At 41.4% G+C, this 24,654-nt stretch overlaps 1 protein-coding gene across 5 annotated transcripts in view; it reads left to right on the top strand.

Annotated features, from left to right (window-relative positions):
* The window catches only part of RPS6KA5 (ribosomal protein S6 kinase A5), a 103,470-nt gene that overhangs the window by 35,780 nt on the left and 43,036 nt on the right, over positions 1-24,654 (top strand). For 4 of the 5 annotated variants that reach the window (XM_061611958.1, XM_061611957.1, XM_061611956.1 and 1 more), the window contains exons 4-9: positions 6,111-6,226; positions 9,231-9,338; positions 12,630-12,713; positions 15,850-15,953; positions 17,801-17,951; positions 23,593-23,754. In XM_061611958.1, coding sequence (XP_061467942.1) covers positions 6,111-6,226; positions 9,231-9,338; positions 12,630-12,713; positions 15,850-15,953; positions 17,801-17,951; positions 23,593-23,754 — 725 coding nt within the window. Of the gene's footprint in view, positions 1-5,676; positions 5,763-6,110; positions 6,227-9,230; positions 9,339-12,629; positions 12,714-15,849; positions 15,954-17,800; positions 17,952-23,592; positions 23,755-24,654 lie in introns of those variants that run through there. The other variant, XM_061611959.1, reaches the window with a different exon arrangement.

The raw sequence follows: 24,654 nt of genomic DNA, 5'->3' as shown, positions 1-24,654 counted from the left end.
TAATGCCTCCAATGTGTTACCCTGTTGTGCTTTGGTCTCTTTGAGTTGCTGTTGTATGCCCTTGCAGTTTCAAAGTTTGGTCCTCCTGTCCCCCATTTGGATGATTGTAAATGTTTTCACCATCTGGGAGCTAATTTATCCCAAACTGGATACTTCTCGGCTCCTGGCTCCTCCCCACAATCAGTTTAAAAGCTGCTCTGCCAACTTTTTGATTTTAAGAACCAATCATGTGATACTATCCTGATTCAAGTGGAATCCTTCCTTTTTGTCCAAACATATATAACACAAGAAGAGCCTTCTGGATCAGAGCAAAGGCCCTCAGCTCATAGTCCTGTGCTAGCCCGTTTGCACTGGCTTCCAATATGCTTCCGGGCCAGATTCAAAGTGTTGGTACTTACCTATAAAGCCTTATACGGTGCGGGACCACGATATCTGTCGGAACGCCTCTCCCAATATGAACCGGCCCGTACACTACGGTCTACTACGAAGGCCCTCCTCCGGGTTCCGACTCATAGGGAAGCCCGGAGAGTGGTGACAAGATCTAGGGCCTTCTCAGTGGTGGCCCCCGAACTATGGAATGGTCTCCCTGAGGAGGTGCGCCTGGCGCCGACACTATCATCTTTTCGGCGCCAGGTTAAAACCTTTCTCTGAGGCATTTTAATTCCTGTTAATTCTAAATTATTATATTTTGATTTTAGACTGTACAGTTTTTTGTACAGTTTTGTATTGTGATATACTGTATTGTGTTATTTTTATTGTATTTTTAATGTTCACCGCCCAGAGAGCTGTTGTTAGTTGGGCGGTATATAAGCTTAATAAAATAAATAAATAAATAAATAAATAAATAAATAAATAAATAATAGTGGCCTACCAGATGCCCATGGGAAGCCCATCTCCCAGTGCCTAACAAATTCAGATTCAACCCCCTCCTCCTGACTTATCTACACATTGAGATTACATGGCTGCAACTTGTCTAGCTGGCCTTGCAACGTGGAACAGATAGGACTTAGTGAGAGCTACCTTGAAAATCATGGTTTTCAACCTCCTACTTGGCAACATAAATTTTGTTTCCAGGACCACAGAGCTTCATGAGCCAATGTAATTGGTGCCAGTGGGCAACATCTTCAGCCTTAGCGCCAAGAAGGCAAGTTACCATGTAATCTGGACACCCATTACATACCCAGCTATCTATGTTTTCATTATTGATTCACCCATTACTAGGACCCCTCCCCAAACCCTGTAGCAGTATCCTTGGCATGAAAGGATAACTGCTTATCAACTAAGGAATGGGTCCCTTCTAAGGACCTTCTAATTGCCACCCTGGGCTCCTGCTGGGAGGAAGGGTGGGGTAAGAACATAAGAAGAGCCTGCTGGATCAGGCCAGTGGCGCATCTAGTCCAGCATCCTGTTCTCACAGTGGCCAACCAGGTGCCTGGGGGAAGCCCGCAAGCAGGACCCGAGTGCAAGAACACTCTCCCCTCCTGAGGCTTCCGGCAACTGATTTTCAGAAGCATGCTGCCTCTGACTAGGGTGGCAGAGCACAGCCATCATGGCTAGTAGCCATTGATAGCCCTGTCCTCCATGAATTTGTCTAATCTTCTTTTAAAGCCATCCAAGCTGGTGGCCATTACTGCATCTTGTGGGAGCAAATTCCATAGTTTAACTATGCGCTGAGTAAAGAAGTACTTCCTTTTGTCTGTCCTGAATCTTCCAACATTCAGCTTCTTTGAATGTCCACGAGTTCTAGTATTATGAGAGAGGGAGAAGAACCTTTCTCTATCCACCCTCTCAATGCCATGCATAATTTTATACACTTCTATCATGTCTCCTCTGACCCGCCTTTTCTCTAAACTAAAAAGCCCCAAATGCTGCAACCTTTCCTCGTAAGGGAGTCGCTCCATCCCCTTGATCATTTTGGTTGCCCTCTTCTGAACCTTTTCCAACTCTATAATATCCTTTTTGAGATGAGGCGACCAGAACTGCACACAGTATTCCAAATACGGCCGCACCATAGATTTATACAACGGCATTATGATATCGGCTGTTTTATTTTCAATACCTTTCCTAATTATTGCTAGCATGGAATTTGCCTTTTTCACAGCTGCCGCACACTGGGTCGACATTTTCATCGTGCTGTCCACTACAACCCCGAGGTCTCTCTCCTGGTCAGTCACTGCCAGTTCAGACCCCATGAGCGTATATGTGAAATTAAGATTTTTTGATCCAATATGCATAATTTTACACTTGTTTATATTGAACTGCATTTGCCATTTTCCCGCCCATTCACTCAGTTTGGAGAGGTCTTTTTGGAGCTCTTTGCAATCCCTTTTTGTTTTAACAACCCTGAACAATTTAGTGTCGTCAGCAAACTTGGCCACTTCACTGCTCACTCCTAATTCTAGGTCATTAATAATAAATAAATAAATAAGGGATTATTTCCCATTTCCTCACAGTGACAAGACCCTCATTCTCCATGAAAGCAGGGGAGCTGTCACCCTAGGAGTAGGACACAGCTATCTCATCCCCAAAGGCCTCGCCCACCAACCTCTCTGCTTCTCTTAGCTTCTCCAGGTCATCCACATAGGCTTCAAGGGAACAGACCCATTCCCTGGGGTCCAGCAGGTCATTACACCAAGCGTGCACACACTACTTCTGTCAGCAGGCAGATGGTCATACATGTGACATTCTGTACAATACACTGGACAATCCCCACTTCCCTGCTGGCTTTCTAATTGCATACCTGTTGTTGTTGTTGTTTGTTGAGTTACTTTACTTGAGAACATGGGATTTGTTAGATTGTTAAGGTGAGAGGCAGAGCAATCTGCCCTGGCCTTCTAACCCTGCTATTGAACTAGCTCACCTGTTATCTTGGGCTAATTCTTTGTTACTGGGGTTAAGATGCTTTGTCAGCTGGGACTCATGGTTTGTTTAGCTAATTCAAATTTGTTTTAAACCATGACCTCTGCTATGTAACAACTAGCTATGTTTTTGGAAAGTAAACTCTGCTGAAGTCCTCCCAGCTACACAGAAAGCAAAGTGGGGAGCCCAAAGTCTGAGGTTCCCATGGATTTCTTCCTGCTCAGGCACATACTAAAACCATAGTTTCACATTGGACAGTGAAAATGGCCACTGTGGCTTATTGCCTTCTGCCTAACTTTTGTCACTGTGGTAAAAGATTTATTTAAAAGGTTATATTCTGCAAGAGTAGCCCTAACCATATTGAGTATATTCACTTTTTCAGTGATCTGAAAGAAAGTCAGATTAGAAAATACAGACATTCATGTTTTGTGTGTGTGAGAAGAGCAAGCAACCAGGATGCTGTGCTGCAATGGAGAGCAGAAAAGGAGTATCTGAGATGAAACCAATAAGTAATTTCTGTAGTTGTTATAAAGAGTCTGCTGATTGTTGCTCTTAAGACATTTATAAATACTTTCTGACAAATCACAAATCAAATTGTGTTGAAATTGTATTTATGCAGACTAACAAATGCCAACTGTGTGGCTGCTTAGATAAGCTTTCTACCTTCAGTGCTGACGTGCCCCACTTCAGGTTTTACAAATGTTAACACATCTAGATAAATAAGACTTGTTTCTCTCACCCCTTTTGATTTTTTCCCTTTAGTAACATAGCTTGTCAGTGTGGGTTTCTGGTTTGCTGCTACAGATAGTTCTGTTGCATAACCCTCATGTAAACTTCTCTTGCGGTTGCCTCAGAAATTTTGGGCTTGTCAAAGGCAAACATGTCATTCATACCTACAAGTGGCATGAATCAAAGAGGGAACCCTTGAAGTGCTTTGTGGTATCTTGTTGATCCAGACATTTAAAAAATCCTGCAGCAAGTATCTACTTTCATTTTCAGCAGTGTCTTTAAGCTTACTATAACACCATTGTGAGATCTTAGGGAAAGGGAGTGTGAACACCAGAGTGGGGAGAGTATACAGAAAGAGAGTTTCATTGCAACTGACAGGTCTAGCTTGCAATCGGAGGTGATGATTTTACCAGTGCTTTCCAATCCTAATGTCTTGAGGAAAGAAACTTTGCAAAAGCAAAACTTATGTCTCTAAGCTTAAGGAAGATGCCAGAATGAGGAGGGGAAAATGATGAAGGGAGAGCTCTGCTGTGACTGACAGGTCACACTTGTAATCCAGGGGTGGTGAAGTTCCAGCATTGGAGCACATCGTGGCCCACTAGGGGGTCAAATTTGGCCCACAAAGCCATTTTTAAAAAAACACCAACCTGCCAGTCCGCTGATGTCACTCCACAGGGGGAACATCAATTGATGGGCAGGGAGTGGGGTTCAGTTCTATATTTGCTGTGTGTGCCAGTTCCTCTGTTGGGAACAGGCACATGCAGCTACAGCACAGTGCAGGGTTGTTTGAAAGAGCTTTTGCAAACAGTCCAATGTTGCTCTTTGAACCTCTGAAGACTGGAGATGTAAAGAGTACCACAGGGCTCTTTGAAAAATGGCTTTAAAACAGACCTGTGCTATGTTTGAAGTCCCAACAATTGGGGCTTCAAAGCACAGTGTCACTTGATGTCATAGTGAATGGGCCTCACCCACCTGTCAGATTTGGGCCACCAGGATGGGGAGATAAGGATCTGGCGCACTGGCCAGAAAACGTGCCCCACCCCTGTTATCATTGGAGGGAATTATATCAGGCAGAAAGCAAATCTTATAGTTCTTTCCACCCAAATCAACTTTAAAGTTACCTAGCGTGAAAGCTCCTGGGCCAATTTGTCTTCAGTCTGGCAGGGGCATCTGTCTCATGTCTGCAGTTTTCAAACCAATTGGCCACAAAACACTGTTCCTTCTTTTTTCTTATTATTTTAAAGTAAATTTTAAGCATAAAACCTCCTATCTGACTCTAATTTGGCAGGCTATTCACTCTGGAGGGGCTAGTATGCTTGCAGATTTCATTCACTTTTGCCAAAAGGGGGAAAACGCAATAGCTTTTAAAACTTATTTTCGTGGAAGTGAAGGTGAAGGGAAGGGTATGGGGGCAAAGTAGACTTGGACTTCTGTGCTTTATTGGGCAATCTCTGAAACAGTCCAAACTGAATCAGGCTATTTGACAAAATGCCAAATTAGTGTCCAGACGCAATCTAGTGATTGGTGTACAGCTGTACTCCAAACAAACCTGTAGTTGAAACTCAGTGGGCCAAGGAAATATGGGGTGCTTGCAGAAGGTGGGCTCTTGGAACTCTTTGTTGCAATTCTGGCTGCAACAGAAAAGCAACTGAGCAGCTACATTAGTGGTTTTTTATACACATTCTGCTATGTTCTGTCCACGCAGTGGGCATGAGTCTCTCCTTTTTCACTCAGTTGCTTGCAGTTTATTCATTACCAGATGTTGCTACCTTCTCCCAGCAATGAGATACTAAAGGAGTTAATGCAGAATGACTTTCCCAGTGGCTGTGCATTCTCTGTGCTAAGAAAAACTTCAGTTTTTAAAATTGTAAATGTCTACACACATTAGACAACTTAGTGTAATTAGGGGACCAATAAGGTTAGTGCTAGTGGAAAGAGCAAGTAATTAATAGCAGAAACCAGCAGGAGGAGCCTTAAAAAAGAAGGGAAAATAGTGATAAGGAGCATCTCTACACCCTGGGAAGTTTCCGCTACTGTTCCATTCTTTCTTTCTTTTTTTCTTTTTAGTCTGATCTGCAGTAGGGGAAAACATGATACAGTTGCTGGGAAAGCACAGGCTGATTATACAAGGATGGCTATGCTGTCTGGACTCCCTCCCCATCCCCCTCTAAAATGTGAGTGAATGAGGCATGGTCATTCCATATTAAATGCCTCATCTGGAAGAATGCTTTGAAGGGAGAAGTGGCAGTCAGGGAAAGGGTTAAGCACCCCGAGCTTTCATTGCTTCTCTACTCAATATGACCTTCTCCTCAAACTAGCTTTTCTTGGTGAGGGGAAGTTTTCATGTAACATTTAGTTCGACCCTTAAAGGTCTGTTGTACTCACTGAGCAAAATTGAGCAAGACCATTCATAAAGGTCTGTAACAAAAAGTATAGATTATACTGCTTTCTGGTAATTTACTCTGGTAAAAGTAATGTAAAGTTATTGTACAACAGTAAATATTCAACTTCCTGTATTTTAGATTACATAAATGGAGGAGAACTTTTTACCCATCTTTCACAAAGAGAGAGATTTACTGAAGATGAGGTACGAATATACATTGGGGAGATTGTATTGGCACTTGAACACCTACACAAGGTAAATCCATTATTTCAACTTTTCTGAAAAATTCAAGATGTGGCAAAGGGCAAAAATGTGTGGCAGAGGGGGAAAAAGTCTTACACTTTAAAGCAGGGGTACTGCAGTCTGTGGACCACCAGTGGTCCACAAGATTCATTCAGGTGGTCCACAGCATGTCCTCATTAAATATTTATATTGATTTTTAATTGTATTTTTATTGCTTTATTTCTTATTTTGTATTTTATTGCTTTACAATTTGAATTCTATAGAATACAAATTGTTATACAACAAAATACAATATAAAAAACAAAAGAAGCAATAAAAATAAAAATCATATAGCATTTAGCATAGTGCATCACAATTGCAGAAAAATCATTGGGTGGTCCATCAAGACCATCAGCAATTTTCAAGTGGTCTGTGGGAAAACAAGTTTAGGAACCACTTCTTTAAACTGTATCAACATTAAACTTGATAGAATTTAACATGCTGTTTGCAATTTTGCGGAAAGAAGGTCTCTTGTAAATATGCAGAAGCCTATGGCTGGATCATAGTAAACAATGGTTTAGCACCACTTGCACTAGCTGGAATGAGCTGCAGTGAGTCCTTTGAATATTAGGCAGGTGCCATCTCTGCTATCTTTTCGGCGCCTTTTGAAGACTTTCCTGTTTTAACAAGCCTTTTAAGTTGAAACCTATCCCAGTCTGCATCTATGTCAGAATTGTTTAATATGTTTTTTAATAATGTTTTTAACCCTTTTTAAGGTTGTTTTTTAAATTGTTTTTAATGCTGTTTTGTATTAATGTATTTTAAGATTTTTTTTTATGAAGTTTTAAAGTTTTTAGTGCTTTGTTTGCCGCCCTGGGCTCCTGCTGGGAGGAAGGGCAGGATATAAATTAATTAAATAAATAAATAAATAAGGATTGTTCTCCTCCCCCCTTTCTCTTGCAGTGCTTAGACACCATACATTATTTTCCCCAAGGAAATCTGGGAATGGAAGTTTGTTACAGATGCTGGGAATGGTAACTCTGTGAGAAGTAAACTACAGTTGCCAGGATTCTTTGGGGGATATAATGCACTTTGAATGTATGGTGGATATGTAGCCTCTCTTCCACACAACTGGGAGAAGACTTCACTAACATTAAGTTTCTTCTAAGCTCGGTTGTTGGGTCATACACACCAGAGATGGAAGGTTAAAACAAACTGTGGTCGGTTTCAAAACAAGCACATGGCGGCACAAGTAAGGATCAGGGCAATGTGAAATTAAATGCTAATTAAATTATTATGGACCGGAGGAGGAGGAGCAGAGGGCAAGAGAACATGCGAGGCCAAGGCTTCTCTCCAGCTTGTTTCAAGTTGTGCATGTAGTGCTAAACTATGGATTATTACTACATGTGAACTGATCTTAGGGTTCTTCAAGTTTACAGGAGATGTCCTTCGCCTCCCAACACATTGCAAATACCATGTTAAATTCAGCCATTAAATTAGGTGCAAACTAGGGCACTATGGTTAATGCTGACTATGGTTAACTTCAAACAAGCTACTATCGAACCATGGTTTTTTTAAGCTGGTTTGTTGAAACTAACCATAAGTGTTAACCACAGTTGTGGGTCTGGATGACATGGCAAATGGTGATTAACTGAAAGTAGAACCCAAACTACTACTACTTCTTGGCCAGGCAGGAGAGGAAAGGGGAAGGGGAAGTACACAAGTCTGAGGCTCACTGTGACTTGTGCATATCATGATGTGCAAGCCCTGGCAGTGTGTGCATGAAACAGGGCTCTCTGCTTTTCTACATAAACATATTTTGGATTGGGTGGTAATATCACAAGCAGTATTAAAATTCTGTTGTTGCTTGCTATAAATTCAAAGTGGATAAAAATCAATGTGTTTTTTTAAATAAGATCTGTTTAAACAGATTTTTTAAAAAATATATAAATATTAAGCTTCTCTTAAAGTTTCTACAATTAATGATCCTTTGTATTGTGGTTTAACATTGCATGCATAACGCTTGTGCCCCCCCCTCTCATTGGGCATGGCAGAGCAGAACAGAAGCATTTGCTTCCATTTTCAACTAATTGTATTTTGTGTCATTGTGTACAATCTGGGGGGAAATTTTGGTTAGTTTTAACTATAGTTTGTCAGAAGAAGCCAACTTCAAACTGGTTAATGATCCTGGCTTGTTTGGATAAACATTGACTGTATTTCCAGATTCAGACATAACAAACTGGTTAATTGAAAACTGAAGCAGCTATACTGGTGGAGTGGAGGTGGGAACACATGAACCTGTCATTTGTGCACATGTGTACTAGACTGTAAAAATTGCAGTAATCTTTTCTCTGTAAATAAAGAACCAATCCGATCATTTTTCAAATATTTACACAAATATTTTACCTACCAAACATAGGCACTTCATATATAATGAAAATAAACTTATCTAGTCTGCTCAGTAGTTTCAGTCCTTGCTTTGACTTATTAGTCATACACATTTCATTTTTATTTGCCAGTTTTTTGTGAGGGTGGGGCTGGATCGAAGCAGAAATGACCAACACTGGAAAGAAGACAAGATTGTCCAGTGTATAGTTTTATATATTAAAAAATTATCAAACTGCTAGTTGTAATAGGAGTATTTAAAATATTTTCATTTTGCTTATTTTAGGTATTTATATACTGCTTAATATTCAGAATTCTCTCTAGAGGTTAAAGAAAAGTTATCTAATAAGCAGTATATTGTTATAAAATTAATAAAATAAGTTATCTTATAAGTATACATAGTATCCCCTTCCATATGGTGTATTGTTTACACAGTATTAACTTGGTCATAAATAACATTGTTTAGTGGTGAGATCTGCACAACTTTTAAAGAAATATATATGAAGATGTATGAGTGGGGAACCTTGGTTTAAATCAATCCACTGTGTATATATAGATTGTGTGTGTGTGTTACACTGTGTATTTAGACATCTGGTAATTATGAACATCCTTTAACATGCTAATATAGAATGATTTTAATTTGTTTTTCCAGTTGGGAATTATATATCGTGATATAAAACTTGAGAATATTCTTCTTGATTCTGATGGGCATGTGGTACTGACTGACTTTGGCTTGAGTAAAGAGTTTGTTAGTGATGAAGTAAGTATCTGCATATCAAGTGACTCTATAAATGGAGCCAGAACATATACAAGCTGAAATTATTGGTTAGCACTGAAATCTTCACACATGCATTTGAGTACAGAATTTGCCTCATAAGCCTGCTGCAAATGTAAGGTTAATTTGGGACAAAGGTATCAGAAGTGAGTTGTGGGATAGTGTGTTTTCCAGTCTTTCCTCACTCCTTCATATCATGTTACTGTTAAAACTGACTAAATGAACCTGGGGATCCTTCTAAATTATGTTTCAGAATTTGAGTGTTGGAGTGTCACTGGGTTCTTATTAATTAAATTGTTAATTGACAGAATTTGCGTAGAGGGAAACAGAAAACAATTGCACCCCTACTTATCCTGTAGTGGTTTGCCAGAATGAAGGCAGAGATTCTGGGTCCCCACAGAAGCAGCAGACCATAGTCTGGAATCACTCTGAGTTGTGAGGAGATCTCAGGTATGCCATCTTCTGCATTGCATGAAGCAACTGAGCAGGGGGCAAGGTTTCAGAGCATTACAATAGCAGCAGTCTTAAAATGAACCTGCACAGACAGCATCCATTATTCTTGCTCAGGAAAGAATCGGAGTCAGAAACGGCAGGCAGTAGAAGCAACAGGAGAACATGACAGAGTGGAAGTTGAAAGTCCCCTCCTCTTCTCAGGATTCCTCCAAGAAGCAGAATCAGCAGCTTAGCCAAGCGACAATTGAAGATATGGGATGAGGGAAGTTTCCATCGTTATGGAAAGGCGGCATACAAATAGACAGTGATGATGATGATGAGGGAAGTATGGTCCACAAGATGGAACTTTCCTGTTACTTTAAAGATGCTTAGCACAAAAGTTCCTGGACCTATTTGTCTGCCTAGGGGCACCTCTCTCATTCTGCTATTTTCATACCAACTGTCGATAAAACACTAGGGGGTATTAAGTGTACTCTTTTTAACCACCCAAAACTATAAAGCTGCCCTTAAAAGAAAAACACTGCAGCTGTCCCATTCTGTGGGTGCTTGAGGCTTGCAGAGGAAGCAGGCAATGTCCAATCACACAGAGAGGACACACGACTGGACTTTGGACTGTTCCATGGGCTCCTGCTATGTGAACTCTGAAGGTAACTAGAGCCAGTTGAAGCCTTACTAGGCTGACCAGGCCTGAGTGTGGTAGCCTCTGCCTCCCTGGAGATGTTCATTTTCTGGTTAAAGGGCCTTCACCTTATTTGGTAGCCTTTAGTTTCTAAGAGACTGGGGAAACAGAGGTCCTGCAGGGGACTCTTCCTTTGGATCAGTGGATGGTGGCAGAGCTATGTCCTCTGGGCAGGAGGGCCCTGAATAAGATATTGGTAGTTCTTAAGGGAGTAGCCTAAACCAAGTTCTCTCTTACGTGTTGCAAAGTCCCCAAATCATGACATCAGTTATTTTTCTGAAATTTTATAGGATTCATCCCCTCCAGAGAGGCTTCTATGCCTGCATATTTCATCCACTTCTGTCAAAAAAAGGAAAATAATTAAAGTTATAGCCCCATGCTGGTAGTTTGTTAGGGGAAAAACTGCATTCAGGAATTCTGTGCAATTAAAATCATGTTTAGTTTTCCCCCTAGTTTAGCTGCACAAGCACACTCTCTTTCTTCTGGAGAAGAACTTAGGCCAACAATTCACTGATTGGTATTCTGCTCCAGCATTGCTTCTGTTTGGCTCCAGCAAATCTCACAATATCTAGACAATAGGTACATAGACACTGGGCGAGGGTTTTCATAAATATACTGAAGCATAATCTATAATTTATTTAGCTTCAGTGTTTTGTCTCATGGCTTGCAGTCCACCCCTTCCTCTCTCCAAATGTTTATGTCCTGATTAGCAGCATGTCTTCTCCAACCCATACACTACTACTTTTTCTGTCTCAAACGCCTTGTTTTTTTCTGAAGAATGCTGGCAGCTCATGTTTGTCTTTGTAATTATTTGGATTGTTTTTGAGTTTGTGGATTAACGATGTCATACCCACACTCATCTGCTTTTTCCACAGGTAGTTTGTTAGGGTAGAGTTTGCTTGTCCTGTGTGTCACTTGCTTAATTTTTGTAGGCAAATGTACTTTTCAAATTGAGTAAATATACTTCAGTATGTGCTACTAGATGAAAGCTTGTGCCCTAGAGATGGCACTCCACTATACGTAGAGTTAACTGTGTAGCTAGAGTGATAATGAAAAATAAATCACTGGACAATAGCTCTTGAATGAATTGAGCTATTGATGATGGTTTTTATTAGTTATCCTGTTGTATAGTTTGTGAAGCGTTCCACGAATTTCTCATGTCTTTCACAAAAATGTATATCTTGGTATGCTTCACATACTATACTATTAAGGATTACAGAATTCAAACTTCTGATGAGCCATGCCCTTTCTCCCCTTCCCTTTTTAGCCACAAAGTGACTTCAAATGTTACAGTTCTAGTGGGTGCTCAATGGATGCCTATAATATGTTCGACTAAAATATTATGTATGAAGCAGTATGTGTGCCTGTAAAAGAGAGCCCAGTAGTGGCTGTGTTTCCACATAATGCTAAGCCGTGGATTGTTCTAACCATGATCTGTTCAACAAACCACAAGTTGTTCCATAGATGAGTAGACAAGCCAAGTTCATTTCTCCAGCTGTTCTTGCTTCGTGCCTCTGTAGGTTGATGAGCACCAAACAAACCATGGCTAAGCAAGTCTGTTAGGTTCTGACATCATGCCAAACCATAAAACAAAACCTGGTTTGTAAAACCAACGACAAACCATGGTTTCACGTTAGTTTATTGCCTGAAGATAAACCATGATTGACCTGCAGACTGAGTTCAGACACTTAGACATGCTGCACTGGCTTACTAAATCATGGCTTGGTGTTGTGTGCAAACCAGGTCACTGCCGTTTTAGTATTAACCACCTACCTTCTCATCATTGTAATAATTGTTGATAGTTTTGCTCCACTTAGACACTAGTGTTATTTTTTATGTTAAATGACAGCAGATGCTACTTTTGTAGGTTCAGAGAATGTAGGTTTTTTAAAAATAAAAATCTTAGTGCTTATATCAGGGATGCAGAACCTGGGGCCCTCCTGTTGTTGTTGGACTCCATCTCCCATTGACTCCAGCCAGCTTGGCCAACTGTTATTCTTCATAGGGAGTAACAACTGTTCTCAGAGTTATCAGTTTGTGCTGATGATAGAAGTCCTAGAAACGGTATTTTCTCTTATTCTCACTTTGTCTTTTGACTCTGATATCAGTAAGTGTATTGTCTATTGTTGTCCTTCATATTTCAGAATGAGAGAGCATATTCCTTCTGTGGAACTATAGAATATATGGCTCCAGATATTATCAAAGGAGGGGAGACAGGACATGATAAAGTACGTTTTTCCTTAACTTCTGGTTGTCACTAACTGATAGCTTTCTGATAAAAATAAAGCCACCTCTGAAGTATGTAAAGTAATTAGATGTACCTAAATATATTTGGACTTAAGTTAAAGGAAAGATACTAGGGGTTTATCACAGTAAAAATAGTGGAGGGAAATTATCTTTCTAAACTTATAGGCAGTGCAATCCAAATGACGGGCAGCTGGCAGAGAAAGAGCCGGTGAGAAGGTCTGTGGGATCCACTTCCTGCTCGGGAGCTACTGGCCCGGCTGAATACTGGCTGTGTCGGGAGCTGCGTGCACAAGTGGGAAGGAAGAAGCTGGCTCCCACAAATCGGCCTCCTGGGGAGTAAATGCTCCCCATAGACGCCCATTACAGTTGTTTTACTTCTCTGGCCTTTTGCCCAGAAGAGATTTTGGCCAGATCGGGACCTGGGGGAGGACTCCAAATGTGAGGAGGATCTTGTGTAAGTCCCACCACAGCTCCTCCCCTGCCATGCCCCTGGAACGCCCTGTTTTCAGGGCTACTGCTAGTGGGGGGCGTTTGCTGGTGGAGCCTGGTGGCACTGAGAACTTGCCAGCTCAGCCGGGAATCTGCTGCATCTAACTTCCTCCAGCCTGGTGGATTGCACCCTGAGTTTATGTTTTGTTAAGTGCCCAGTCCTTGAATTAGTTTAGCCTGCAGTTGTACAATCAATGAACTGTTCTGTTGTTGCTGAAGCATGATTCTATTCTAAGATGCCTCCCTGCAATGGGTGCATGTTGGTGCTGTTCCTTATGGCTCTTATACCTACGCTGTTGAAGACCAGCCCCTACCTGCTAATTTAGAAAATAGCCTTCATTTAGTACAGTAATGCTGTGTAGGGAATAGAGGAAAATAGCAGCGTCACAGACAATTGCTGACCCTATGCTTGAAACTGGAAGCTGTTAGTGACAAATTGCTTTTTGTGCCAGTGTTATGATCTTACCAGCAGATTGGTTCATAGGATCAAGAGTTGAAGAAAACAGTAAAATATAGATACTTACTACATGGGCCAATTTAAATAATCTGTCTTTAAAAAATAAAATAAGTATTGCACATACCAAATGAGGTAATTGGCCCTAGAGTGTCAGTCAGGAGTTTTTGGCAGCCCTACCTAGAGATGCCAGAGATTGAACTGGGACTCTTTGCATTGAAAGCATGTGCTCTACCACTGATCTTCAGCCCTTCATAAGCAATAAGCAAATGAATCCTGGTCATAAAAATAATTTTAACAGTAAATCAAATACTTTTCCTAAGTAGTCAGGTGCATTTTCAAAATCCTAGTAGATGAATTTAAATATTTCACAGTCGCTTGTCTCTGCTGCTTACTAGTAAATGCACCATAAGCTTTAGAGGAAGAAAAATGACATTCCCAACCCTTTATGCCAATGAAACATAATAATAGGTAGCTGTGTTCCTTATTTATTTATTTAATTAATTTGTATCCTGCCCTTCCTCCCAGTCCTCTGCAAATTGAATCCAGTCCTCTGCAAATTCTGTCAACAGTTCTGCTACTGACCTTTAACCATGGTTATCTGATGAAGCTGGCTTGAAAACCCTGGTTAACAATGCATCCCAGCTAGACTTAACGGCATGATTAGTAGGGCAGATGATTTCTTGCTGGATGTGGGAAAGATGGGGGAGGGGTAGAGAAGTACTGGCTGTTGTATCATTGCAAGAGTGAGCCTATGATTGCATACTTTCCCCTCCCCAAGGAAGAGGATTTGGATTTTTGCTTCCATTTTAGACTAACCAGGTTGTTAGGCCCTAGTACCACCCAACAGGTGCTAGGTGCATCCCCAGGACCCAATTCCCAACCCAGGGCAATTGACCCTGGCAAACTATCACCCCTTGCCAAGGTTGAGCAAACCAACAACAACCCTGCAAGGTAATAGGTAGACTGCCACTACCACTTAATCTGAGTAACCACTCTGAGTAAGGGGAAACACAGAGCCCAGAAATAGTTTTGCCAGGGATTCCCAAAGACAAGAGCCAAACAGGCACTCCTCGTCCTGGAGCCCCAAGTAAACCCAAAACATGGTAGTCAGTGGTCAGTGGCCAAGGTACAAGATTCAGAGCCAAATTTCCCCTCCTGCAAAGAACACACACGGGTAAATAAGAAGTAGCTTTATTTGAATAAAATATAAGTGCACAATTAATAGCAGCAAAACTTTCCTTAAAACCCACACCCCAAAAAGGGGCTTAGGTAAAATACAAATAGAGAGTTCAGACACAAACCAAAATAACAAAACTAACTAACCTATTCTACTTACTTGAAGAGGTAGTTGTTGAAAGTCTCACCTCCCCCAGAGAGGCATAGCTTGGGTAGTGAAAGGCAGTGGAACCTCACTCAGGTAACCACCCATCTAGATGGAACCCAGGGGAACGAAGGCTACAGGCTTCACCTCCTATACTTAAGGAAAAGACCCTAGTAACAGACCATACTAATTTAGCCAATCGGGGCTTTCTTGTGAGGCAATGCTTCGTGAGGCTTCTCCAGTCTTCTCGTCTAACCAGCCCTATCCTCCCCTCTGTTCTCAGGCCAGTTTGACCTTGGTACTAGGCTCTCATCAGATAAACAGGTGCCTCTTCTCAGGCCTAATTAACTGCAGATGAGAAACAAAACTAGGATTTTTCCACTCACTCAGAGGCCCATCTCTGCACAACATGAAATCCCCACAATTCCCTGCATCAGAGCCATGTTACATTGAACCATTCTGGACAAATTGTAGTTAGTCCTTACAGTTAGTTGAAAGAAGCCAACTTCAAACCAAGGGTTATGAAGGTGACCTTTTTCAACTAGCCATGGTTAAGATTCACCACAGTTCAGAGTTCACACATAACTCTAAGCTGTGGTTAATTGAAAACAGAAGCAAAAGTTTCGGATTTCCTCCTCTGTTTATCATCATGGTGGAATGTGTCCAATGAATCCAGATTTCTTAACCATGTTCAGGGGACTTCCATTTGTAATTTATTTCTGTTTTATAAATTAATCTATCATTTCCCTCCTAGTTGTTAAGCTGCATAGTTAATTGTTGCTATTTCCTAGAATAGTTGTATTGCTTAATGCCTTTTTCTAGGCTTGTAACTTATATTATTATTTTATAGGCTGTTGATTGGTGGAGTCTAGGTGTTCTTATGTATGAATTGTTAACTGGAGCATCACCCTTTACAGTTGATGGGGAGAGAAACTCACAAGCTGAGATATCTAGGTAAGTTATGGAACTGGCTGCAGACTGTGTTACTTCTACCTTTCAAGAAAATATTGTTGGTATAATCCACATTTGTTTAACAATTTGATGAAGCCAGAGCACAACAAAAGAAGTAGCATACAATACTAAGAGCTTGTATGGATGTTGTCAGACATGCAACTTTAGGCATGCAACAGCTGTCCCCCTTCCCAGGTATAATGTGCTCATTAAGACGGTCCACCCTCACATGCTTCTGTCACTGATGGATTCCTGAATGCCCTCAGGAGTTTGTCTTATATTACTGCTGATCCTGTCAATATCATAACTGAATATCCCCTTCTTGATTGCAGGAAACAAATATAATCCATTACATGAGCAGAATTATTCAGAACTAGAAATGTCCTTGCTGTTTATCTGGAAATGATTTTTTTTACATCACATTTAGAAATTTTCTGAAAGGTAATAAAATGTTGAATAGTTAATTTGGTTGTACCATGAAATTTAGGCATGAATTCAAAAGAGAATCACAGTCTACTGATAGAGTTTGGAGTTAATTGGTGCATTTGGAAAAAGCAGCTGCACCTTTAAAACCTTTCTGTATAAGAAGCTAGAATATATCCATTAATGCAGGGGATTCTCAAACATTCTACCCCCAGGGCCCACTTGAGACAGCTGAAAATTAAGGAGCCAATCAGAAAATAGTGGCAGATAGTGGCAAAGCTTGGCGTCAGTAACTGCCAGCTGATTACATTATTTTTCATTGATTATTATTATTGTTGTTGATTTCTACCCCGCCTTTTGGCCAAAAGGCCCTCAAGGCGGCTTACAAAAAAACACAAATATAAAAAAAATCAATATAAAAATACATCAATAAGAACAATACAATTTACAATAGGCAAAACATAAATAAATAAATGTGGGTGAGAAGAAGGATGGGCATAGGAGAAGTCCAAAGGAATGGATCTTGAGGGGAAAGACCTGGAGGAGAGATCCTTTCTCCATGACGACCATGGAAAATATGACAAAGCTGAGGGCATCTAGGGGACAAGCTTTTTGCAGCTTCAGCCCAGATCCAAGAGTGTCTCTGAATGGTTTCATGACTCCCTCCAGAAAGGGGCTTATAACGCAGAAATCTCTAATCCATATTTGGAAATTGCAAAATTCTTTGCCACGTTGTTTTTCTGTGGAGGTATTATTACACAGCCTACCCATTTTAGGAAGAATTTACTGATTCAGATGTTGTAAGCAGAGAGAACATTTTCTTTTCTATTTCCCCCTCCCCATTCCCGTATGCTTCTCAAATTATTTTTACTCATCTTCTATAATTTCTCTTTCTATTCTCCTTTTACACACAGCTTGTTCCTCATTCCTCTCCCCATCCCCCTCAACTGCCAGTCCTCCCTCTTCCCTAGAGCATCAGCATGTGGGGAGTTGCTAGTGCTGGCATTGATCCAGCCAATAGGCTGGCTAGGGGTGAGGCAAGTAATCAAGGAAGCACTGATCAGGTTGTGTCACTGAGGCTCGCACGAAAGTAGCCTATGGCCCACTTGTAGATTCTGGCCCACTGCGTTAATGGATCACATTCAAGCAACTCTCTTATGTTTTTCAAAACAGGTTTATTGGTGTCACCATTTGAAAGGATCTTGGGTAGTAGGACTGGTAGTGAGATCTTGGTAGCAAGAGTCTTTACTCTTGTTGCAGTGCGTCTCCAAAATGTTTTGGACTAGATGGACCAGCTGTCTGACTGACATATGACCATTTGTACCAACTTATGACCGCATTTCTTTGTACATTTCCACCATTTGGTAAGCATTTCACTACCTTGTTTTCATTTCCCAAAGTAATTAACTATTGTCCTTGTTCTTCAGGAGAATATTAAAAAGCGAACCTCCCTACCCTCAAGAAATGACTGCTCTAGCCAAAGATATAATTCAGCGTCTTCTGATGAAAGATCCCAAAAAAAGACTGGGCTGTTGTTCAAATGGTGCTGATGAAATCAAACAGCATCCCTTCTTCCAGGTGAAATAAATTTTGTCTATTTTTCATTTTGGATTTCGAAACATATGTCTTTTTATTTAGAAATATGTCTGGCTAGCATTAAAGAGAGGGCCTTTTCTGTCATGGTTCTAAAATAGTGGACTACCGCCTCCAGGGAGAGCCATGAAGCTCCTTTCACATGCATGTTGATGACATCAGATGGGGATATACGCGCCACCTAGTGGTTGAATGCAGAAATCACTATTGTAGTTAGAGATATTTTGTTTCTTTTTGTTTCTTTTTCATTTTCATCTTTGTTTTGTTTTGTTGGTTTTCTGTGGTCAGGAAAATGTTGAGAGGAATGGCGGGGTGGGTGAAGATCAAGAAAACGCAAAGGGGCTCTTTGTGGGGAGTTAAACACACAAGGAGGACAGGGAAATATAAGGAAGGAAGAAGGAAAAAACATAGATATAAACAACGAAGATGCAGAGCCCAGCCTAATGAAGACCCATCCCAACCCCCTCCTCGCCATTCCCCTCAACCTGACCAGAGAAAACAAACAAAACAAAAAGAGAGACAGAGAGAGAAAGAAAGAAAACACTTCAAGACTTTTTCTTACAGCTGCAAACCTTTATTGATATGAGAAAAGCCACGGGAAAGTCAAAACACTACTGTTCACACTCTAGTCCTGCAGGTTGCAAGCCCTCTCAGCAGCCCCTGCAAACTCATCAGACTCTGCTATTCCCAACCCATCTTCCTCGAAGGAGGATGGAGTTTTGGTGGGCTCCTCTATACCAGGCAGCTTGGCTGCAAACATGCCCAGGGATTTATTTAGCTCTTCTCTCAGAACCTTCTCCACTATAGGACTGCTTGAAAGGACTATTCCTTCTTCTTCCTCGTCACTCAGACATCCTTTGCCTTAGAGGAGGAGGAGGAAAGGGTGGCATGGTTCCCTCTACTTCACAGCGCTAGGTGTACAGGTCTCTGAGACACAACTTTCTGACAGTGGGGAACATGTACCTGCTCCTGCCCTGGTAAAATCCTCACTTGAGGATTTTAAAGGTTATGAAGAGAATGCTTCTTTGGCCAGGGAACAAACTACCAGTTCTAACCCCATTGACCAGAGACCTGCTTTCTCTACCCCCTTAGGGGAACTTCAGCAGACTGAAAAATGCTTCTTTTACTGCTGCCCTCCTTAGCCAGCTCAGAGACACTGTCCTGGCAGAAACAGAGACCTGGCTCAACCCCTTCAATCCCCATCTGCCTCTCTATCCCAGCATCCTGCTTCCTCCCAGCAGCTTGCTTAGAGACCCTCCTGTCCATTCCCAGAGGACCAGGCTCCAAGCTTCTCCAGCTCCTCATACAATGTCTAAAGGCTCCGCTCACCAGAAGTGTGGTGTTCCAGCTGTCCCAGCTCCCTTTCTCCCAACTTGCCAACATGATGCAGGCCTCATTGTCTTGTATGAGGAGGAATGGAGCAGTGAGTCTGATCTGGAGGAGTCTGACTCCTGTCACTTATTTGAAGATTCTCACTACTTGCCTTTATGTGCCATAGCAGCCTTAAATAACATACAACCAATGCTTACATACAAGTTTACAAAATACAAATTTACATACAAACTTACATACAGCCCATGCCTTCCACTTCTCATGTGGCAGCTGTATGCCCTGATCCTCAACCCAAGCCTAGGGTTGTTAAGTTACCTGCTGTTGTCCCTAAAATGATTAAGGCTGAGCTTGACTCCCCTCTTCAATGCAAGATATCAGTGACTATTGATAACAAGCACTATGAGCTGGAGCAGTCTTATTGTGGACCAAATTAAAGTCCCATGTATTGATGCTCCGATTTTGGGATTAGTGCATCATTCTTTGCATCCCAAAGCCTCCAATGCACAACTCAGAGATGCTATGGAGCATAAACTGGATGCAGGGTTCAAATGCTCTCATGTGGCATCTACCCTTTCAGTGCAGGTTGCAGCATCTGCATCTGTCTTCACCAAGGCAGCTCTTATGGTTGCAGGATCTTATGGATGACCCTTAAGAGGACCCTACATGCCTTTGTAACACATTGTTAAAGATCTCTCATGCAGTGGCTTTCATAGGTGATGCTTATGTAGACTGTCCAGTTCTCTGCTTGCTCTCTAGCTGCAGATATTTTCTCTAGAAGAATTCTCTGGTTATGCCACTGGGAAGCCAATGCTTCCTTCCACTCCAACTTGGCTTTGGAACCTTACCAAGGTAGCAATCTGTTTGGCAATTGCAGCCCTCCAAGATGTCCTTGTGGAATCCAAAGAAAAAATCTATGCCCTCTGTTCGCAAGAGGAATAGACTCTTCCTCTTGCGTTCCTCCTGGAATAGACAACATTCTGGTTCCAGAGGACAGCAGCAACAGTATTCCAGCAGATTTGCTCCGTCCAACTAGTCCAGAGGCAGCAGGCAGCAATTCTGACCACACCATCCACTGTGGGAGGACACCTCAGCAACTTCTTGGATAGATAGTGGGCTATCAGCTCAGACCGCTGGGTCCTGGAGACCCTCATGCCGACTTTGACTGGAATTCTGTTCCCCAGCTCCTCATCTCTTCCTCCCTTCTACAGTATCCTCTGACCTGGTGAAGGTAGACAGGGTCAGGATGGCAGTTGCTCACCTGCTGGAGGTAGCAGCAGTGGAACTGGTGCCTCCAGGAGAGCAGTGCTCTGGTGTCTTTTTCTTGCATCTTCACAGTTCCCAAGTGAAATGGATCCTTTAGGGCTGTCCTGGATTTGAAAGTGCTCAACCAATTCATCATTTATTGCAGGTTTTGGATTGAGACCCTCTCCTTCATGAAAGAGGCTCTCTTCCTAGTGGACTGCCTCTTGTCTATCAGTCTTACAGAAGCTTATTTCCATGTTAGTGTCTACCCCAGTCACAGATGTTATCTGAGGTTCTCCTGCCAGAGCCTTCGTTTTTAGTTCAGGACAATGCCCTTTGGCCCCTGTTGATCAGCTCAAGCCAAGAACGATCTTCAGATTTCTCTAGCCTGCCTAAAAGACCCAGGGTTTCTGATCAATGTTAACAAGAGCTATCTGTTCCCATCACAACACATTCTGCATCTAGGGGCATTGATTGACACATTTAGGGGGACAATTTCCCCCTAGATCATCTCAATGTAGTTGGCAATGCACTCCATCCTGTGAATACCCTTGGTGGACCTTATGCTGTTAGTGAAAGTTCTGGGCCTCATGATTTCCACTATCCACATCAATCACTGGGCAAGACATTATGCTCAGCCTCTCCAATGGGCCCTCCTCTTGTACCAACAACACATTGCCTCCAAGCACCATCTACACCTGCACCTCCTGAAGTGGATCTGTCAGTCTTGTCTTTTGTGGCTTCTCCCCTCATCCCTCCAACAAGGTGTTCTCATCAGGGAACCTCACCAGGGAACTCAAATGCCACCCTATACAGTTGGGGAGTCCTCTGTGAGGATCACATGATCCAAAGGACTTAGGAAGGGGGCTTTCTCCTGATACCATCAGCCTCTTTGAACTTCAGGCAGCCAGGCTGGCAATCCAGCATTTTGCCTCTGAGAAGCCCCTCAGAGAAATTCTCCTTCAGATCGACAACTTTCTCGGCCCTGGTCAGCCTGGTGTCTTCTCCCCCTTGATATCTTCCTCTTTGACTAGATCTTCTATCTCAGGGACTTTTTCTTCACCCAAATCCATCCTAGTGGAATCTCCATGTTTGGAAATTGAACGGAGGCTGACTTTGAGGTATATGTTTAGAAATTGAATGGAGGCGGACTTTGGGGTATATTTAGACCCCAATGAGATTTCCAGTGGAAGGATGGAACCATTTTGTATCCCAGAGACCTTTTTTTGTTTTACCACAATTGTGCTTGACAATATCAAAGCACTTTGAGACCAAAAACAACAATGCAGAGGAGGTAGAATTTTTCTGAGCAGTATGTATTGGCTCTTTCTCTTATGCATATTGAGTAAACTGGGGCAGTGAATCTTTTGGACCCCAGTGGATTTTTCTGTTTCCAGAAGGAAAATGGTAAATGGTAACTGGCTGAAATTTGGGGATGTTGTACGGGTGACAGTTTGTGACAATGAAATTATACAATGAAAGGCAAAATTTGCCTCCAGAGCTTTTTGCTAGGGTATATATTGACTCCACATGATTTTCTGTTTCCAGAAGGAAAACAGTAAGTGGTAACTGGCTGAAATTTGGGGACATTGTACAGTTTAAAATTTGTGACAATGTTCTAGAAGGACATCCCCATAGGTCTTCTTATGTGGAAGTAAACAATGGAAAGTGCACCTGGGGTCAAAAAGCACACCACAAGTCTGCATGAAGGATAAAGATATACATCTCCAGGACCAAAAACTTTCAATAATCCCTGTTTGTTTGTTTCCATTCTTCCTCCTTGGGGTAGAAGGTCTACATGCTTGCAAGATGGCTTTGAGCCTGTATCACTCTTGCGTACTCTAGTTTACACTTAACACCACTTTCAAATTTTTTTGCGTACTCTACTATATCAGCAGCTACATCTGTAGCGCTTCTTTAAATGCGCCCTTACTAGAAATCTGTAGGGTAGCTGCTAATCCAATACATTTACCAGACATTATAAAATGGACATTCATGCTTCTGAAGCATGATGGGTGCTGCAACACGTTCTCCCAGTCCAATAGGCAGACTTCCTTTGTACAGTTTTTCTTCCACTCTACATGGGTCTGCTTTGGTACATCCCACCTGATGTCATCAACATGCATGGGAAGAGACAACTGGGACTCACTGTTATTTTCCATGCATGGTCAGATAACATCAGGATCTCTCCCCTTTCTACACATTTATGTTTTAGAAGTCTGCCTATAGGTTTTATAACTTACTAACAAGTCAGGAGCCTACTTCTCTAGCAGTGTTTCTCCCTCTTCTGCAGTCCTCTTTTTTCTTGAGAGCACTCGTGTGTCTGTATGTAAATGCCACTGTTTCCTGTTGGTCTCTCCTCTGTCCGGTATGGCCTGGCATCTTTAAACTAGTTTCTAATGCGGAGGAGTCTTGATAAATGTCTCTAGCTAGAACAGCAATTTCTGCATTCAATCACTAGGTGATGCCTGTATCCCCACATGATGTCATCTAAACATGCACAGAAAAGAATTTTTCAGAGTGAGTCCCAATTGTCTCTTCCTGGGTTTAGAATATTTCAAGTGTGGTCAAGAATTTTTTTGAAAGTAAAAGATAATATAAAGCTGCAGTCATATGCACATTTATTGGGGAGTAAGTCCCATTGAACTCTATAGGATTTACTTCTGAATAAGCATGTATAGAATTGCACTGTAAATCAGAATTAAGAAGGCTGAGCTAAAATAGGCAAAGATAAAAAAACACAATATGCTAGTTTGAAAGTTTGAACGATAAATAAGAGAACTTCCTTCAAAGCAAAGCCTTTGTTTTACCTTCTGGATTTGTACGCAACCACATTTGTCTAATCAATATATGTTAATAAAGTCCTAGACTGCAGTTCTATACAAACTTACTGGGAGTAAGCCCCACTGAATTTAACAGGACTTACTCCTGAGTAGATATGCATAGGATTGCATTTTAACTCTTCCATGAACATTTTTTATTGCCAACTGAAATGTTCATCTTTTGCTCTTTTTTCATTATCTTCTAAAATTTCTTTAATGCTTCTCTTTAGAAACTAAATTGGAATGACTTGGCTGCCAAAAGAGTGCCAGCTCCATTTAAACCAGTAATTCGTGATGAATTGGATGTTAGTAACTTTGCAGAGGAGTTTACAGAAATGGACCCAACATATTCACCAGCAACCACACCACAGGCTGCAGATAAGCTTTTCCAGGTATTTGCATATAATAATATTATTAGAAACTTGTGGAGAGATTATTTAGAAATTAAATATAATGTTGTGATGTTTCTGCAGGTGATTGAAGTGAATGAAGATTGCTAAAAATATTCAGTCTTTTGTTACTAATATAAACAGATGGACTTAATAAAGTTCCATAATTGTGCCTTCACTTGTATTGACAGACAGCAGTAGTCATGCTTTAGAGATGTTTTGTATGTTTGTGTAATCCACCCTTAGTGTAATCCATCATTAGATAAAGGGCAGGCTTATACATTGACAAATAAAATTATAAAATTAAAATATGACCGTAGATTGTATGGCCAGCACTGAAAGATATAGTCAAAAATGTGTAGCACTGTTTGGGATATATTGAGTTTAGTGGTGGCTGACAATCTGCAAAGAAATATAAAGAAGGCAAAAGTGGTTTAGATTGGCATAAACATTATTTATAAATCTGAAACCCATCAGATCAAAATTGAAGGCAAGCAAGAAAGGATGAAATGTTAATTAGATATTCAAGGATGATGATTGATTAATCATCTCCCTCCACTCCCCATCAAATGAGACTCTGCTAATGTACCAGGGCTAATCTAGAGTGCTATGAACTTTAGAACTGGCAAAAAATAAACTTAGGCAGCTCATGTGCACCTATTCATCTACCTCTACATGTTGAAAATAATACAAAAGAGCAGGGGAACACAATTGTGGACTGTGCTGGGCCATACCTCCTGTTTTGCAATGAGCAGGATGGACTGAGGCATCTAAGTGAGGCGCAAAGCAAAGTCTGAGAAGCAAGATGAGATCTGCTTCCCACAAGGCACTGTAAGCTAGTGTGGAGAGATGAGCGGGTAGCAGGCTGGTGAGGCTGAAGGATCAAATAAAGGCTTGCAGGAT

Source organism: Rhineura floridana, chromosome 2 (genome assembly GCF_030035675.1).
Source record: "Rhineura floridana isolate rRhiFlo1 chromosome 2, rRhiFlo1.hap2, whole genome shotgun sequence".
NCBI lineage: Eukaryota > Metazoa > Chordata > Lepidosauria > Squamata > Rhineuridae > Rhineura > Rhineura floridana.
Note: the sequence above shows the minus strand (reverse complement) of the source record. Positions and strands in the feature narration are given on the sequence as shown.